Genomic DNA, 20140 nt, shown 5'->3' on the forward strand with positions numbered 1-20140 from the left:
AGCAATAAACTTTACTATAAGGATATTTCACAGGAGAAAGATCTTTCAGATTTATTTCCTAGGTACTAGAACCAAGTAAAACCCAAACTGCATTGCTCAACAGGTGCAGAGAGGGTGCTTCAGATAGACAAAGTTGGGTTTTGAAAGTGCAGGGGAGCATCTGTCTAGGCATCCTTTAGTCCTCCTGACTACTGACAATGTTTTCAAACTTGGCTTCCAAAAATGTCTTTGAATATGACTCTTTGGCTTTGTAATTTGCTCTCCAGTGCAATTAAGGAATAAGAACTATGAATATATATGCATAGATACATGGATATATACACATATATAAATATGAAGACGTTCCAGGCTGGGTGAATTGGAGATGAGGGGTTACAGAACCAAAATGCTTACAGCTACAAGAGCCAGCTGCAAAATTTTTGTTAATAATACCTGTCTATAGCAGTCTGATTCTAAGCTTGTCATGCACTTTTCCTGCACAAAGACTAATATAAATAAATAAACAAACAAACAGTGGCAGTTAAAAATTCTTGCTGAATTAAGTAACCATCAAACACATGGATGCAAACACATCCAAGGGGACATGTGCATGCTCACTAGTGCTCAGCAGAGTTCAGCACAACCAACAAGCATTGCCTGACACACAGGATAGGGAGCTCTGCTGCCACCACTACTCTCAAAGGTGATCCTGAGTAAACACAAAGTTTGATAAACCCGCTATTGGAGTCTGACCTCATGTCTTGCAACAATACCTGTGAGATAAGACATGTCCTTAGGAAGGCTTGTGAACAAATTGCAGCACCTCCCAGAGCCAGCTAAGAAAAGGAAGAGGCAGAATGCAGATGCCATACTCACACACATTTTTCCATCCACTTCGGGAAAAAAAGCATTGAAAAAGAATTTGCTGAAGTGGGAGGGGGTACTGGAATTTTTCTGTTTTGGTCTGATTTTGATATAAAAATTCCTCTTTTGCATTAGGAAAAAAGAACAATCCACAACATTTGTTGAGAAGTTTTTGTAGAAAAAGCACTGTGTATGGTAATTTTTGCTGAAAGTAAACCTCAGGTTTCCAACCATCTCTCAGCAGTAGCGTTTAGTATTAACAGATGTCTGGCGGGAATCTGCCTGAGACAGTGAACTTGTTCTGAATGGACACCAAGAAAAAGTGTTTAATTATTACTTCATGTAATGCTTTCCTCCAGACTTCTCAGATTTGACTTACACCACACCATTACTGTCCACTTTATCTTCCAAGAAGCAACGATCACACTTGAAGGGCAGACGGGACTTCTGGGCAGCACAATCTGCTTTTCCAGAGCCATAGCTTAGCTAAAAGAAGTACTGGATAAAGGTACTTGGACTGGTGTTATAAATAGGGGAGATTTCATTTGTCTGTGTGCAAGCCTTGCTTATAATAGCAATGGCCTTGATGGTTGCAACCTTGAATGCATTAATTCAGTCTAGGGAAGGAACTGAAGATCCAAAGCAGATAATTAGTCCAAAGATAGCCATCTTAGCTGTTAACGTTAGAATGGCTGCAATCTCATATTGTGGTTTAGATATCTGCCTACACTTTCCTCTCCACTCTTTACCGTTATCTTCACAGATGCCTTTTATTTCCATATTGACTGCTCTACAGAACTGTTGCCCATCTATTCAGTTGTCATTACATAAGGCCCAGAGGCAGGCTTGACAAAGCCAGCCTGTAACTGAATGCGTCTCCAACAGTCGAGAATTCCTTTTCCCCCTGCCAATTCTCCATGTCATGCAACATTTTAAGTTATTAAATTCTAAATAAAGGAGATTAAGAATGCCAAATTCTATACTGTGCTAAAAATGGTAATCAATATTTGTCAAGACAATAATGCCTTTAGGGCCAGAAGAGCATTATTCTTCAGACTTTTTTTTTTCTTTTTAAAGAGACAGTTAATATTTTCCAGTAACTGTTGCATCAGATCCAAAACTTCTGGTTCAATTAAGGCATTTAAATTATCACACCAAAGCAGGCGTGCTTCTCTCTCAAAATAGAGAAGTGCATTGCCTTAATAATGCTGAATTTATTTGAAATAACAATGCTTTCTGATTCAAAACAACAGAGTTTATATTAATTATGGAGTGATCAACATATGCATCTATCAGCAAGGCAGCATTCCTTTTCTTAAAATATCAGAGGAATGTGATACCTATATACTTAAGCTATAACTCCCATTCCCGTCAATCACTGTTTTAATCCATTTGCTCTGAGATTTTTATTTTTATATATTTTTAAAATAAGAAGATGGGTAATTGTTCTCCATGCAATTATTTTGAGATCCACGTTTATTACAAAAAAAGTAATTAATGCCTGTGCGCAGCGAATCAGACTGGTATTCAGGACAAGCCTTGTAAACACACAGAGAGTGGGCAGAGAATGTTTATCACAGTATTTTCCATTTTTATGAGGATGCAGTTGGTTATTATGACAAGGTGAAAGGTCTCAAAGCCTTCATTTTTAGGCCACAGGTGTTCTTTGTAGAGGGTTTTTTTTAATAAAGAGTATTATTAGTCTTTTAAATTAGCTCTTATTGAAAGTTACCACATCTGCGTTATGTGGTAATGAAGCCAGGGGGAGGTCATAGCAGGGGACTTGTGCTTGAAGAAAACATCTGGACATTGCTTTGACATTCACTAGCAACTTCTTGTATTTTATTAAGTAAGGGAATAACACTGAAATAAAATGCAAGACTCAAACAGTAAATAATGAAACAAAAATACAAGACCTTCAAAAAATCTAGCTGTGAAAAACAAAAATCTTCCCCTTCTTTCACTCGCCTCTCATGAACTCTGATGAGATTAATTACCTGTGCAAATGGCAGCATCAGTTAAGAAAAAAAAGAAAAGAGGTTCAGTGAGTACTTAACTCCTGTCTGTAACACCACCATCATTTCACTTTCACAGGAGCAAATACTGCCATCTTAAATAAAAGATTGTTTGTACTGTAAATTTTGTTGTCTGTCATTTTGTTTACTACATCATTTCAGAAGAAGGTGTGGTGACCTTGGAACATCCTTTATATAGGCTAGGCAATTTCTTCCTTCACTTCCCACTGGCTGATAGAAGCAGAGACTTTGTTTCCTACACAGCAATTACACTTATCTCTTCCAGTGACAGGAGTAAGGAAAAGTCTACTTGCAACAAAAGTAGGATTTTAAAGTTTGCAAAATCCTCAAGAGGAAGATGCTGAATAACTGCACCACGGTTTGTAATCATCACAGCTGACAACCAAATATTTAGGAACTATTGAATTAGGAAACTTGGCTGGGACAGAGAATCGTTCAGCTCCATAGTGCATGCAGTAAGGAATGTTTATAGGGTAATGTTTACAGTACGCAGAAGAAATCCTAAACAGTGTTGTACCCACGCTCACTGTATTTTCTTGTTTGAAGTGCTTGCCTACAAATGCAAACCACATTTCTATTCTGCTCAAGTTCCTACACCGCACTCATCACTGCAGTAACGGAGCATCTTCCAGTCCCACAGTCATCTGTCACGTCGTTTGTTCTCGCAGGCAGAGAAGCAGGTATGCATCAATCCATTGTTTTAATGCCAATTTTCTGTTTGATTTTAATATTAAACAACTTTTCACTGACACTTCTCACACAATGTATATCCTCTGGAAAGTTGTTATGTTTCTGTCCATAAAGCCCAATGAAAATTCTAAAGGCTTATTTATAATGTATTTGGTTATAGCTATATGCAGTGATTACACATGAACTACGCTGCAGCTCACTCCTCCCTTCCACAACCACAATAGCTGCAAATGAGGTTCACGATACTGCATGACAACATGTTCTAGAAAAAGATCATTTCGCGTGAATGTAACATACAAATATTAAGACAGGACACCAGACTTCTTTTTTTTCCCCTTCCCACTGGGCATTTTATTTTAGAGCATTTGCATTAGGTAATCAACTGAAACACTTCAACAACAGAAAGCTGGCAGCATAATAAGGAAAAATGGAGATTATTTCTCAAACAGCTGTGACAAAATGGTTTCAAGTTGGAATAGTATTGCACAAACAAATCAATTTACGGAGTGAGAGGGAGCGAGCATCTTCAACATGGATTGTGAGGAAAAAAGGCACTATTTAGCTGTGTGTGTATTTAAAAAGAAAAGAGTCATGAAGGACAATCCATGTTTTTCAAAATTACATTCAGTACTACTTTAGAAATGCTCACAAACCTGCCTTTTTTTTCTTTTTTTTTTCTTTTTTCTTTTTTTTACAGAAGCTACAGAAAGCTGCTGATGTAGATACAAGACAGTACAAGGGTATAAACATTTATAATTATGCTCCAGAAAAGTCTTCATGAAGAGGGCTCTTCCTTTAAATACTGCTGCAGAGGCTACCTAGTTGCATAGGCTTAAATTAAAGGATGCATCCATGCAACTCAGTAGCGCTACAGTTTCTTTATCTCCAGTAGTCATAAAATAAGCTCTAATTTTGAAGAGCTAAATTGGCAGTGCATTTGAATCAGGTTTTTCCACTGACTGCAAAGCAGCACAGTTCAGTCGTCATCATCTATATAACTCTTGTCTCATACTCATTTAGCAACACTAGGTAATCTTAATGGAAAATGTTAACAGAATTATAGCAGAAAACAACTGAATTTTCCCTGATATTAAAATAGAACTGCTCTGAGATCATGAACAAGGAAATGTATATTCCTGGAACACAAAAATAGCCATGTATCTTCAGAAAAGTTAAATACCCAGAGAAAAGGCATTTCAAACAACCTAGATGAATTGCTTTTTCCTTTGTCATACTTGTATAGCAATCATTTTTTGTGCCTGTTTGAAAATGAAGCTATGATCACACCATTAAAGACTGTATGAAAATAAATCCAGAGTGAACTGGAAAGTATACATGTATCACATCCTACACTCTAGAACTGCTTGTAGATGTCTGCTTGTAGATGCACAAGAAAACAGGAAAGAAAGTCTTGTTGCATGAATGCAGAATTGTTATGGGAAGGAGCAAAGAAAACTGTTGCTCTCCTGTCAGCACTGCCCAGTATATCTCAAATGCTCCAGGCATGCTAGAGTTATGGCTATGTAGTTGTCAGCACAGCTGAACCAAGTGCCATATACTGACAACCATGAGTTTCAACAGGGCTAGAATTTTGCACAAAATCTGAATGTTTGTTTTGTACAAAAAGTACAGAACAGTGTAACAGGATCTACTCTCAACTATAATTTTGAGCATTTCAGCACCTTTCAAATGAACTTAGTCCAGAAAATATCAAATCTCACTCCTATGCAGTGTTTTCAGTTAAAAGTGTTTTCAGTTAAAAGATCTGTGTTCAGGAGGCTGCATAGTAAGTCTAATGAACCTGCAATAACAGAAGTCTACATATTGCTGCTTTTCATGTTAACTCATTAAGGGGAAATGCACAAGATAAATTCTGTTCATATACTGCAAAATATTTTTAATACCAATAGACAGCAGGTTATTCATAATTCTTAAAGCTCGTTTTCCTAAACTCTGCTTTGGACAGTTCTTATTTCGAAAGAGACCAAGAAAGTTCACAGTCAACTAGATGGCAGCACAAGATATAAAAGAGACCATTTGCCTCCTTTCTGTATTCCACGGCAGTAAAGTTTTCAGAGTACACCTAAAATGATTACTTCTCCATTTGTAGCTAGCATTATTTAAAAATATTTAAGCTCGTTTGCCTCCACCCTGTCAGTTCACAGCAAAGAATAGGAAGTAAATCAAATGTCTTATATGAACTATGAAAAATATATTGCTCTTTGAATTAAAAAATAAAATGTATTCTTCTACTGTTACTGAAGACTCCTTTAAGAAACCTTAAATCCTGGGGGGGGAAAAAAAGAAAAAAACTTATAAATTGCTTATGAAATAGAAGATTTCTATATATCGAATAGGCTTTGCCTACTGTTTTCTTGTCAATACGGATGTATTTGCATAAATACCTTTTTCATTACTAAGGTGAACGTTGTATATTTTCACTTAGCAAGTGCTTCTGTTCTCTTAAAAAGGTGCTCTTCTGAAAACTTTTGAAGACAACTCAAGAAGGTAAACCAATCCAAATTATAATGAAGGAAAAGAATTTAGTCAATACATCTAAAATAGAACTATCACTTAGTAGATAATCTTCACTGGGATTATAAATATTCCTTTTACTTTATAACAAAGCAGTAACTTTTTTTGAAAGTTTTTAGATCTCCATTTGCTACTTCCTACGTATGATTCCTCAGCTCCTTCCTTTAGCTAGGATGCATGTTTCCATGTGTGAACACATTCTCAAGCCTGTTGGCATTATTAATGACATCAGTTGAAAAGAACTGGAACAGGAAATCTTATGCAGGGTTCACACTATATAAATGGTAAGCTACCAGAAGGAACTTCCCTGATTATTTGGGAAGAACAATGAGGGCTATTTTTGAAATTCAAAAAGAAAATCCAAGAAAACAAAGAAAACACAAGATGTTCTTGACAGTCCCTCATTATCCTGTCTGTTATTGGACTGTTGCTTTTGGCTGCAGATACCCAGTTCACAGACCATTTTCCATTTCCTTTGTTTTCATTACAAGAACAAGCTGGTTAAGGAAACTCCACTTGGTAATTTTAAACTAAGCCTTCTGCATCATCCCTTAGGAATCAAAACCTTTACAATTCCCTCCCCTTTTTTTTTGCTTTACTCCTAACTTTGTCTCCTCTGTGCCTTCTCTCCTATCAAACTCAATGAAAAGCACTTTAAGAAAAGGCAGGTGTAAGATGTGTAAATACTCATATTTAAGAAAATCCAATAGGAAACAAATTCTTATAGTTCTCCACTGCTGTTTGCTATAATGCAGTGGCCCCATACATCTGTTCTCAAATTTCAATTTATCTTGATCTACCAGGTGTTTCACATTGTTAATAACGGCAACTCACAAATTTACAACAGTCACATAAGGCAGTTACATAAATACAATTATGTCAAGTTCACTGCATCTTTCTCAACCAGACTACACATCACATTTTTCTTCTTTTCCTCTTAATATAACAAAAGGATGAAAGCTACGTTTCTGTAAAGAGAATCTCTGGATGACATTCTAGTTTTAAAGTCATAGAGGTCACTGAAGTGCATTTCAGCAATATCCAACAGTTAACTCAACCAGGAAGCATATCTGATGTCTTTTTACTTTACACGTAACAGAACTGGTGCAAAAAAACCCACTTCAAACTAGTTACTTTAAACCTTTTGGTCCAAATACATAAAATAAGCAGTATTTACAGCATTTTACTCCTTTTGTAAATGCAATGCTTTAAAACACATTATAAAGCACCTTAGTAAAAATATTCTACAGGTAAAAGTATTGAAGTAGTAGGAAAACCCTAACCATACCACAGCTCACTAATGGAGTCATAATATGGATTCACCAATACCTCAGCTTACAATAATTACAAGGAATCCATGGAGAAACTTTATACTGATTTTGTTACTTTTATACCACTGTGCAGGTATTGACTATAACTGCAGACAAAACCAACTTTCCTTGCAGTTTTCCCAACCTCGGTCAAGTGGTGGTGGGCATAAAGAACAACAACAAAAAAAATCCCACTGCTGATTCTTTAACTTTTTACAGTATTGATGTGGAAATGATGTTTTAACACTAATGATTAGTCATAATTTCTTTTTAATAAAACCACAAATATAAATATGGGCAATTCCAGCGGCAGCAGCATTTCTCAGCAGAACATGATTAACTATCCCAACCAATATCGTGTGACATGATTCACAAAAACAAAGCACAGATGTCAACCAGTTATTAACACTACTCATATAGTATACAACCAAGATTTCCATGTTGAAAGCTGGGAAAAATGACTTCCTCTTCACAGAAGTATAAATGAAAATAAATTGCTCTGAAAATTAAAAAAGAGCATTAACAGAAGCTTTTTTTTTTTTCCTTTATATTTTCAACTAAAACTGCTGTGTGTTAATTGCTCCAAATTAAAGTGAAGATTTCCTCAGGTAAAGGGTATTAACTCCCACTGAAAGTATTAGTTAGATAAAAGACACGAAGCTTTTGCTTCTGGATTACCAACATAGTTAGTATCCAACGCCCTGGAGGTGATCCACAGCCCGCTTTTCTCGGACCTATAGAGAAACATCTTGGAGGTCTAACAAGCAATCTAGTTTCCATGGCTGAGGACTAAGATGATGATGTGACCAAAGATTTAGGTCCGTAAATCTAAAAGTATTATGTTCTTAGTTTGATTTAGGGTAAATCTTTTCATAGAAAAAGTTTTGAGCCAGGATATACAATTCTCCATCTTTTTCCCGAACTGCGTGTGCTCTGACAAACTGAAATTGCTCCAGTGCAAATTCATAGAACTCATTCTCCATTTTCCAGATTTCAGACTGTTGTAGCTTGGCAATAGTTTCTTTTGTGGGAAGTTTTTTCTCAGTTGTTTTCCTAAGATGAGACTTCTTTCCTAAATGCAAAATGAAAGCAATAACTTCACTTTAAAGTTCATGTGATGAAAAAATGTAAACAGTCCTTTTATTTACAGAGTTTTACACTCTCAGTATGCTGATAAACTGTGCTAGAAGTGACACAACTTAATCCAGAGTTTATTAACACAATATGTAGGGCTGGAACATTGCAGTCTCTCACTAAATGTTAATTTTGAATCAGTTCTTAAAATTCTTTCTTCTTAGCCTAATAAACCCAGCGAATGAACATTTCATTCAAGGAACAGGATTACTTCACATAATGTACTTGGAGCAAGATTAGTCCTACAAAATTAATTATTTAGATGTTAATCTGGTATCAAATGTTAAGAGTTTTACAAACTGCAGAGCCAGATACTTCTCTCATTAGAGGAAGATGACAAAAGTGACGACAGTACTTTCTTTAAGAAGCGCTATCTGTTTTATATTAAATTTAATTATATTAAATTTGTCAATACTACATAAGTTGCACGACCAGCTCCCAGAAAGTGAGCCGTTATCTGTATAACATACATCTCATTGTGACAGAAGCACTTGGACCTTTGTATCCCATGTAATCCAATGGTTTTGGGAAACAAAACAATCTTGCATCAAGAACGCTTTCATATAGAAAGAAATAAATTCACAGAGAACCTGAACTGCAAATACTGCTTGAAGGACAGTGCTTTGTGTGCTGGCAAAAGGTGCAGAGCAAAATAACAAAGTCAATCAAAGATGTAAAATAGTTTCAACAGAAGAAAGGACTCAGGTCAGAATTCTTCAGCACTTTCCCCCACCCCCAAGATTCTTGTCAGTGCTGTGACAAGTTTCTGAGGACTTTTAAAAAGTCAGCTGATGGAAGAAAAACTCTCCAAAGAGCAAAAGTTACCCACCAAAGTGCATTTTGCTCACTGTTGGGATTTGGTGATAACCAACAGTGATGACTGTCATATGCTTGTCGTATTCTTACACATTTCTGCTGACGTGAGCTAATGGCCACCTCCAGAAACCAGATACTGAGCTTTAAGTATTTAATTAAGTATTCATGAGCTGTATGGATCTTCAGTCTGACACAGAAATCCTATGATACATACTGTATAACAGCATTCAGATTTCTCCACAAAATTCATTGTTTCTCAATACGATGCGCAGAATTTTTCATGTTAACTTCTCACAGTTTACATGATATAATTTTGCTCTCTGTGTCCTGGCCTTCCTTAACTAAATTATCCAGAGGCAGTCTTCAAAACTTCTTCTGCATTATCAGTGACTGATTTTAAAAATGCTTGAGCTAAAGAGAAATTACTTCAGCTTTTGAAATCACATTTATAAGAACAAATTTAAGGAAGACATTTGAACAAAAAACATCTGTTTTTGTGTTTAAAATTCATTTTTCTCCCACTTCATTACTTGAAGATCTGAATTTTCATTTTGAACACAGGTGCTTTTTTGTTGCTGTTTTTGAAATGAAAACCCATCTAAAACAAAACTCATTTTGCACAGTTAACTAGGTTGTACCAAGAACAGAATTTCAACAGGGCTTCCTAGGAAACAGAAATCTTCCACTACCAACCACATAACTGAAACTCTAGTGAGACCTTTCAAAAGCGTTCTGACAAACATCTGCCCCAGTTTCTAAGTATGTATTTTGACCATCTGTGATTTGCAAATGCGGCATACCTGATACAATTGCTTTTACCCCAATCTTCAGTGTTACAAACTGTATAAGACAGAGTGTTTTCTTTAAAGAGTTCCTCTCTTTTGTAGGAACATCGTTCAACTGAGAGGCGAACTTCATGGACTTTTAAAACTATTCATGTAGATTTAAACAATTCACATTTTAAACAGTGATAAGAGGATGAAAGGGGTATAGAAATCAACCATTTAAATACCTGTCCGGTACAGTTCTGTGGCACCCCTGAAGAACCGGGGCAAAGCTGCCTCCAATAACATGATGAAATCTTCAAGCTCTTCAGTAACTCCCACGAGGAAGTATTCATTAATTAGGTTGTACTTGGCTTGTTCTAAAGCCCATCTGCTCCCCACATTCCTAAAATGGCAGAGGACAATTACAACAAGTTCTGATGTAAGCCAACAATCCTTGGTCCCTAGATGAAGATTACTTCATAACAGGACCTTTCTTATATAAGAAAGGTGAGATCCAACTATTTCTACCTTTATTTTCCTTCCCCATTTCTACTATCTGTGCTTGCATCTAAAATTTCACAGTGTATGGTATGCAGTTACTGTCTCTACTACTGCAATTTTCAGAGGATTTGCATTTTCTTCACTTTCACATTAGATACCACAAATGATTCTGGTAAGAATACACCTTTCCTCTTGCACTCTATAAGCCTAATTGTGTACTAGAAAGTCACTGTAGTTAATGGGAAGACTTCCTTATTAAGCAACAAGAGAAACTGAACTAGCATATTCCTCCTTTTATAGGTCTAGTCAGGGTGAAAAAATATAGGTTCATACTTCCTTCTTTCTTTCCCTGCTTGTCCAGCTGTCTGACCAACAGGCACTGAAAAACAACTTCCCAAGTGATCACTTGCTTTGCTTATGATAAATTAATTCCATTTGGATGAATAGTAACTGTGATAAATAATTCTCCTTCATTTTACTCAGAATCCTTCAAATCACTTTTGTGTTGGTTTTGTTTTTTCATATATTACTATTTTCTCTGTTACACAGTACTAGAATGCAATTATTTTATGTGAGCAAGCAGTTTTTCTAATTTTGATTTGCTAAACAGTTCTTTAAAGTCTGGGCCATTGTTATAAAACATCAGTATTGACAGATGGACACTGCTTGCTTTTCTTCTAGTTACTGCTATGTAACATTGACTAGAGGATGTCTGGTAGAAGTTTAAGTAGATAAATTTATCCAGAACTCAAATACTTCATCTTCTGCAAAGACTCTAGGAGCTGGAACCAAGTATCCACATTCAGAAAGACAGATACTGTAGCCTGATGGAACAGAAAAAGTTAAAGACTCCACATGTACAAAAAATAATTGTTTAAAAAATGAAATCATTTGTTTTTCTTCAGGGCACTGCTGACACAGTATTCTAACATACTGCTTTTTTAAAGTACTGCAAGACTGCTTCAGTAAAATGCTTTTCAAAGTGCCTTCAGAAGAAAATACATTAGTAAAGTACCTTCTGTTAAACTGCATCCAGTTTTTCACGCTTTCCCCAACTGTACTACACATTCAGATTTGTTAAAAACAAATTTGAGTGGTGACAAACACAACTAACTTAAGCCACATTTATCTCCTTACCAGCACTCGGAGCTGTGGCCACAGAAGAATGGAATTTGAAGCCAGAGCTTCTCTGGAGCACAATCTGAACCTCCAGCTGCCACACATTCATCAAAGGTCTGGAACAGAGACAACACAGAGCTGAGTATGTGTATCAAGCAACTCGACCTTGTTAGTTGCTAGATGTACTGGGGAGCAAAAAACACAAGATATGCAAAAGAAAAAATAAACTACTTTTTTCAAGTCTTGCTCATACAGTATTTTACTGGGAGGACCTCATTGTCCAAATTAAAATAGTATTTGGGAAGCCTTTTATATATGGAAGTAATCAACAACTGGATTTTACTTGTGCCCCTCACAAAGGTTGTACATCAAAACAAGCAAAAACAGCCATTAAGTGCTGGTATTGTCATTTTTTCATTACAAAGAAGTTACTAAACATACAAATGTCACCAGGACTAGTATAATGCTGAAACAGCTGGATCTTCAGAGCATAGAACACTGTGCCATTTCTGCTTTAGATTAAAGTATGTTCTATTACATTTTAAATATTATGACAAAGAACTAAGTGGGAGTGAAAGAAAGTTGTTCACTGGGTAAGTGAACATTCCAAATAACTGCACTTACATGGGCAGGCAGCTGTAGCAACACAAGAGTTTCGATTACAGTAACACAGTTCAAATAAAAACTCCATTAGCATTGTAAAGAATTTCTAAGTATTTTATTCAGTCAGCATAAAAAATAACATCATAGAATACTTTTAATCAAGATATGAGCTACTAACCTGGGATAATTATTTTTCAAATTTAATAACTAATAAGTGATCACAAAGACAAAATTTAGATTTTTTTTTTCTGTGCAATCACAATTTTCTATTCAAACCAGGAAAGTAAAAATGCATTTGTTTAATTCTTCCGTGTTAGAATAAGGACTTTGCTTTTATTTTGAGGTACAGACCTCAAAGTAATGTGAAAAATGTAAGAATACCATAAAAAACAGGGATTATCCAACCTGTGGTGTCTTGTTCTGCACTGTGCTCTGAGTATCAAATAGCTGATACATGTTATACATCACAGATGAAGACACAGTTTGACTAGGGAAACAGGACATTGGTATGCATTTGCTAGAATAGTGCTCCAGAGGAATTCTGGTCTGATTCTCCATTATAAATTTAGAGCACCAACATTACCTAAAAATTAAATTGCTAAAATGCATCTCCTAACTTACAAACGTATATACTAAATATGAAATGGCCCCAGTCAAAAGAAAAGCTTCCTTGCTTATTCCTGAAGGATATTTTATAGTTAGAATGTGTAAGAGAATGCAAAGATGATACAGAAGTTCCCTTCCTCACTTCCTCCTCCATACGTACCTTGACTGCTCCATCCAGAAACTTTAAGAAATACTTTATAGCCTCTGTTCTTGGAGCCAAGCAAACTATTAACTTTTCAAGTACAGAGGTATAGACAGAAAATTAAGAATTCTCCCACATATATGGTGTGGCACGGATGGGGAAGGTTAATGGTAAAATGGATATTGAGATGCCACTTAGTAAAGGCACAATGAATTCAAATGTTGAAACTATTTTTGACCTTCCCTGATTTTATTGTGAAGAGCTTTCAGTGATTCTGTCTTAACAGAATCAGAACACACATCAGTCACTGTTACAGACACTGTACGAGAATCAGTCTACCGTTGAACTTACTGAATTTTTACCTAATATGTGTGAAAATGACAGCATCTGTCTATGTACAGTTCTATTGAAACACTGTGGAAAAGTGGCTTACCCAATCAAAGACAATGAAAGAAGCCCTAAGATCAAATCAATTCACTTCCAATAAACCAATATGTCTGTATGTCGGTGACAAAAAAAAAAAAAAAAAAAAAAAAGCAAGCAAACAAAACTACTAACGCAGTGCATCAGAACGCGAGGAATAGAACACAGCGCGTCATTTCAACGACGGCTCTGCCGGCTGCCCGACTGTGCCGGGAGGGGGCGCCAAAGGCCCGGGGAGCGGCACGGCCGTACCGGGAGCGGCAGGAGGGGGTCAGCACGCAGTTCGTGCTTCGCTTTTCGTCGTCCTGGGTCAGAACACCGTGCATAACAACGTGTACTTTACCTTCTTATCCCCCTGCTTTCTCCTTCGTAGCCCTGGTCTGTAATCGTCTCCGAAGCGCAGAAAGTAATAGTAAGAAACCAGTCGTTCTATGGGATCTCTTATGACGTTTATGTAAATTGGTTTCTTTTTAACACCAAATCTAAAGTAAAAGAGGGGGGGAAAAAAGTCTTTTAAAGGTGAAATCAAAGCTTCTCATCAGATACTTAGGGGTCAGCCTCTATAACACAACGGAAATCTATTGAGAGAGCAGATGCTGGTCAGAGGAAGTTTAATGCTCGTTCCTCCCACCCCCCACTGCAGGAACGTGGATGTGAAAGTCTGTTCAATTTCAGTTCTCAGCGATTTTTTTTTTTTTTAATTTATTTAATGAAACAAAATGGAAATATTCTTGCAGAACAGATACCAGGCATTTGCACAACTATCCTGACTCAAGAAACACCTCCATGAATCTAGCAGCTATATATTTGTTAATAATAAATAGACATTTGGTACTGAACTCCTGCCTCCTGCTGCTGCCCTGCCAACCCACGCTCTGCAGTGAGGAAGGGCCCTCCTGGCCGCGCTCCAGCTGGAAAAGACGTGAACTCTTGGCAGCAGAGAGACAACTCTGAGCCCACCCACTACCAGGGCTGATTCGATACGGCTCTGCTTATTAAATATGAGTTTAAGGCAACGTCTGTAATCACTGATTGCTCTATCAAAGATATTTCTTTTTCCTCAGATATCTACTTATGCTAATTTTTATTTATTGTGGCACAAAGTAGAAGCTTGATGAAATCAGCTGGTAAGCTCACAGGACACATGAGAAAGACGAGCCACCTGTGAAAATCCCAACTAGCTACTGCTCATCCTAGGAAATCTAGCACTTGTCAGATTTCCATCGCTAGAGGGCAGCAATATCCCAGATGGAGCCAAACGGCTGCACTACAGCTAAATTAGTGGTAACATACTTTGCAAAATCCAAATAAGATACATGTCCATGGTAAAATCCTGGTTTCATTTCCTTCCAGGAAGTCACGTTCTTCACAAATCGAACCTGTAAAAACAGACAGCAGATTTTCTGTGCAGCTGGAACACATTAAGCTACGCCTAACACAGTTGGGGCATCTTGTTATTTTAAGTAAAGGCTTACGATGCATTAGAAGAAAAGTCTAAAGTAACTTTGAAATATTATGAAATAATTTGTGCCAAATGAAGTTCGACTCTTCTGCAAGCACATATATGACTCATTTTAGATAATCCCAATTTAATGATCTGAAACTAAGCAAAAGCAGCATACAGCCAGCATAAGAGCAATTCAATAAATGTTATAACAACATTAACAATGCAAACAATCTTTTGTCAGTCTCTCTTATTTGTAATTTGAGAGGAATGCAGAATTTTGTTGACTGTCAGCATAAATGCAAGTATAGCTTTGATGGAATGGTCTGGCCTGTATTCAGTTCCTCAAGTAAAAGCATCCCACATTTACAATCATTTTCTTAGACCTATTTTACTGGGACGTGAAACAAGTCTGATGGTTTATTTGCTTCCCCTCCCAAATGCAATTCATGAGTAATCCAGAAATTCTGTAGATTTATAAAGAGTAAATTAGATCTACAGTTTATCACCTTGAATAGTTACTTCAAGTTTTGTTTCTCGGTGAAACTTCCATGTTACAGTACTAATTAGCCCTTAAACAAAGGCTGATAGAGCCAGTACCAGTAAATGCAATAAAAAACAGAAACAGCTTTACATTACAAAGGTAAAAACACTCAAAATAAGAAATACCTTCCAAAGCAGAAAGTATGAGTAAGTGGGACATACAAATCCTGATATAGCTTGCCTTTATCAGGTGAGCAGAATATTTTGGCATTAAAGCATTTAGCTCTGAAAATTATTTTAAAACTAGTGAATTGGATAATAAAAAAGGTAAAGTTGTACTGCCTGATCTGTGTGATGATGCTACACCATTTCTGAAGGTCAGAATTAGAAGACAGATCTTTGTTTCCCCATATATCTATAGTATCTTCTTTGTTATACAGTGCACAGATTAGAGTAAGGATACTGAGGTCAAAAGACAAACAAAGTCATAAAACTGAAGTTTGAGAGCTCAAGACAACACATTAACATCCTCTCTAAGGTGTAATATGAGAGCTTCTCCAGAAGTAATGCTTCGTGTTTATTATGCTGGCCCACAATGTCAGAGGTGGATGTTGGTGGCACAGCAGTAGAGGTCAAGACTTCCTACCAATATCCCATTATAGTTTGTTGTTGTGTGACAGATGGCAGCAGAGGGGCAGTCTGACAGAATGGTGTTTGACATGGAGGTGTGGATGAAGCAAAGGTGTGTCACTGAATTTGTCCACAAGGAATAAAAAGCACCCACTGACATTCATCACCACTTGCTGAACATTGATGGAGACCAAGCAGTGGATGTGAGCACAGTGAGGCAGTGAGTGGTGTGTTCCAGCAGTGGTGACAGCAGGTCACCTCCACAGATGCTCATTTTTACAAGCACAGTATGCAGGCTCTTGTTCACTGCTCATGAAAATGCACAGGTGGTGACTGTGTTAATAGTGTTTTATAGACCCTGGTTTGCACTATCAAATAGTGTTATTGTGCTCTTCACATCTGTTCTTGTTTCCATGGAAATAAACAGGAGGCATTACTTTTGCAGAGACCTATGTGGATTCAGAGTGTCACAAAAGCATGAAACAAACACAAACCAATGAAGATTTCAAAAGCTAGGACTGGCCTGTTACTGGTTCCTCAGAAGTGCAAAAATTGCTATCAAGGACTTAACATGGTTGATAATCATTTACTTGTTTCCTCAAACTGACTCTTGGACTCGAGTAAAACAAATGGATATCAGTTTTTAATAACACACAGCACTATTTTTCAATGCACAAGTTTCACACTCTGTGGCATTTCACAATTTAAACCATATATTGCACATGAAAAACTGCAGTAAATCTATCTGAAAAGCACTGCACAACATTATACAGTGGTGTTTCATAAACTGCACTGGCTTTCAGCCTTGCTTTGTCTGCAGCACGTATGATAATATAGCTATGCCAGTTTGAATTCAGCGGAATTACCTATGCTACTACTGAAACAAACCCCACTTTCACTGATGACACCTTTCTAAGATTAAAGACAAGACATTTTTAATGGAGAGCCTCAAGAAGTTCCTTCAATGGAAAGTACATGTTATCATCCCCCCCAGTACCCAAAATATCAGTTAGTTGCTACAATTCTGCAAGATAATCAGTTATATTATGTATTTAGTATATTTGGCATGCAAATAAAAGCACTCATTTTAATGATGCTTCCATGAACAAGCTTTCTGATGTACCAGCTAGATTTCAGTTCGTACCAGACACAGAAAAATGTTAACTGCAAATTCCCAAGGGTCACTTGTGTCTTAGATCTCTGGTCTACCATCTGGTATCTTACCTTATACATGCCAGTAATCCTTCTTTAAAAAACAAAACACATTTGCCTTAGAATGTCTTTGCTAAGGAAATATTTTTTTATGATCACAGAGCAGGGTTATTGCAGAAGAAATTACAATTTCTGTAGTACAACAAGAGACCTGAGCGGATGTTCTAGCCTTTTATTAGCTTTAGCACTAATGCCAGCACAGCTAACAGTAAGGCTAGGAAGGTTTTCTGTGACATTTACATCTGCCTTAAGATACAGACAAGCAACACACAGTGCCCCTGAGAATGCAAGTTTTCAACACCTATACCTAGCCTGCAGGCAAGAGATGCTTTTTCCCTTCTTTCCCATAGTTTGCAGCCTTCCAGAAGTCAGAACTATTCCAGGCCACAGCCTAACGAGTCTATGATGATTCTAACGAGTCTAGATTCACACATTTTTAGGGCAGAGATAAATACAGCTTGCTGATTCTTGCTGTTAAATATGATAAATTTTATTTTTCTTTTCAGGGCTCAGCAGATACTGCAGCTTTCAGGAGACTGAACCCAAGTGAATAAAATTGGAGGTTACTTTAAAGTTCAGATAGATGTGAATGGAATTCCTGTGAAGCTGTTTCATGGGGCTTTTATATAATCAGCTACAAAGTTGCTTCACAGCTTTCAGTAAGTGAGAAATCGGCTGAGCTTCACTGAATTAAAAAGCCAGATCAAAAGTACTCTGGGGGCGTAAGATGTCCTGAAAGGTAAGTTAAATGCATTCAGTTTCTAGGATGATAAGAATTTAAAGCAAGTCCCAGTGAGAAAGAAGAAACAAACAAAAAAAACAGCATACTTGGTCTGAGCAAAAAGCCAAGCGAAATCTGTACATGCAATCAAAGTGGTGTTGTAAACCATCACCTCTGTACACCAGTTTCCATCAGTTAATCATATCCACAGGCTGACACACACACCCATCCTGAACACCTTACCTATGATCTGGTACCATGTGGATCTTTGGATACTAAAAATACCCCAGCTTTTCATTCCATCTTATTATAGACTTGTCAATAGCAAAATAACTGACTTAATATACAAATAGTTGGGATGATAAACATCACAAGACTGGTAAGGACATGTGAGAATTTGCCCCCCATAAAAGTTTGAGTAGAAAAAGTTTTCAAGAAAGACTGCAAGCAGTGTCTCCACTACAAGAAATCTGATTTATATTTCAAGACCAGGCACAATGGGATTCCTGAGTTGGAATCTTTCTGGTAAGGCACCAGTAGCTTAGCTTTCCAAGCTAACAACTTGCATTTGCCTCTGAAGTAGAGGGTCAGGAACACTGGAGAGACGCCAGCAGCACAGCTTTGGCTGAATGCCATGAAAAATGACAAGATCAAGGCAAGGCATCTGAGAAGCAATTCTATGAGATGCTGAAAAGACGGGAAATGACCAGCCCAGCCATGGTAAAAAGCTGGGATACCTGTCTGGCACAAACAGCTCTTCCTAAGAAGGAAAAATACACCTGACACGTGTGCAGCAGTGGTCACAGGTGTGCACCAGCCTGTTCTTACATGTTCGGCACCGGATATTTCACAGCACACTACTTCCACTTTTAACAGACTGCCTTTCTGTTCCACTTCTGACAGTTGTTGAAATCTGCACCAGTAAAGGAAATACAAATTACTAAAGTCAGTACAAATGTGCTATCTTCTGAGAGGCTACCACTTTAGAATACATCAGGAAATAAGATTATATGTTTTCAGCTTGCCCTATTGAGAAAAATGGGGAGAAACTGCACAAGATAAAATACTGAAGAACTACAAGCAGCACGTTGAAGTAACGAAATGTGGGATAACTACACCATGTTTTTTGTACATTCACAACAACAGCACCAAAAAAATGTGTCCCCATGCTCCCTTTTTCTGATAATATATCAAGAATACATGCTGCAAGATAGAGAAGTAATTTAGTTTTAAATCTATTAGATGACAATTTTACTATATAACAAAGAAGCAGAACTTCGTGTGACTGGTATGACATCCAGTTAGCCACAACAAAGGCAAACTTGTATGGAAAAAAGATATCAGTACTGAAACATACAAACAAAAAAATACAATTACTTCATTTTATTGAACACAGGTCAGCAATGCAAATATGGTGCTGAGCTTTCTGCAAAGGAAAAACCCAACCTATGGAAAGAGGGGCAGATCCCAGTAACCTGCCTTCAGACAAGCTGCAAGAAAGGAACTGGGAAAAGTTCCATCTGAAACTAAAATGGATGTGTTAGGGACTTCTGTGAGATTACCACGAAACAGATACAGTTTATATTTGGAGTGAATTTTAAGTAGTCATCTTTCCCAGATTGCATTCAAGAAGTAAAGGTTCCACATATGGGCAGAGAACTTAAAATCTGTAACAGAACTAGAATAGTTTGGAAAAAGCACTGCAGAAATAGCATATACCAGAAGGTTTACTATTTTACTAATTTATTTACATCAGCCTAAAATAGTCTTCACCTTGCTCTGGGAGATACTTGTTTTAACAAACAGTATCACCAGTAAAAACAATTCTGCCTCTATGCTGGGTACATATCACTACTGGTGATGCACCTAATGACTCAACCAAGTGGTACTGATGAACGTGGTATGTTAACTCTGCTTTTGGGGCACAGATCTTAAGCATTTGCTCCACAGATGACTGCCTGATTAAATCACAATATCATCTGTATACTTCAGGAAAAAAAATTCACAACAGCAAGAACCCAACAGTGACACAATCCCATCACCACAAAACAGGTGCCCATTCCCACCTCAACTACAGCCTGTGCCCCCATGCTCATATCCCAACTTCACTCTTTCTCTCCCACAT

General features: G+C 37.2%; 1 protein-coding gene across 3 annotated transcripts in view; it reads right to left on the reverse strand.

The window, feature by feature from the left end:
* Positions 1-2552: 2552 nt before the first annotated feature.
* The window catches only part of HS2ST1 (heparan sulfate 2-O-sulfotransferase 1), an 80119-nt gene continuing 62531 nt past the window's right edge, over positions 2553-20140 (reverse strand). Inside the window, exons 4-8 of one of the 3 annotated variants that reach the window (XM_090146408.1) lie at positions 14819-14904; positions 13869-14007; positions 11770-11867; positions 10377-10534; positions 2553-8486 (exon numbers count right to left, since the gene is read on the reverse strand). In XM_090146408.1, coding sequence (XP_090002534.1) covers positions 8260-8486; positions 10377-10534; positions 11770-11867; positions 13869-14007; positions 14819-14904 — 708 coding nt within the window. In that variant the 3' untranslated portion in view covers positions 2553-8259. The remainder of the gene's footprint in view (positions 8487-10376; positions 10535-11769; positions 11868-13868; positions 14008-14818; positions 14905-20140) is intronic. The other 2 variants (XM_090146407.1, XM_031614837.2) reach the window with 2 other exon arrangements.

The sequence above is a fragment of the Phasianus colchicus genome, chromosome 9 (assembly GCF_987193195.1).
Source record: "Phasianus colchicus chromosome 9, bPhaCol1.hap1.1, whole genome shotgun sequence".
Lineage (NCBI taxonomy): Eukaryota > Metazoa > Chordata > Aves > Galliformes > Phasianidae > Phasianus > Phasianus colchicus.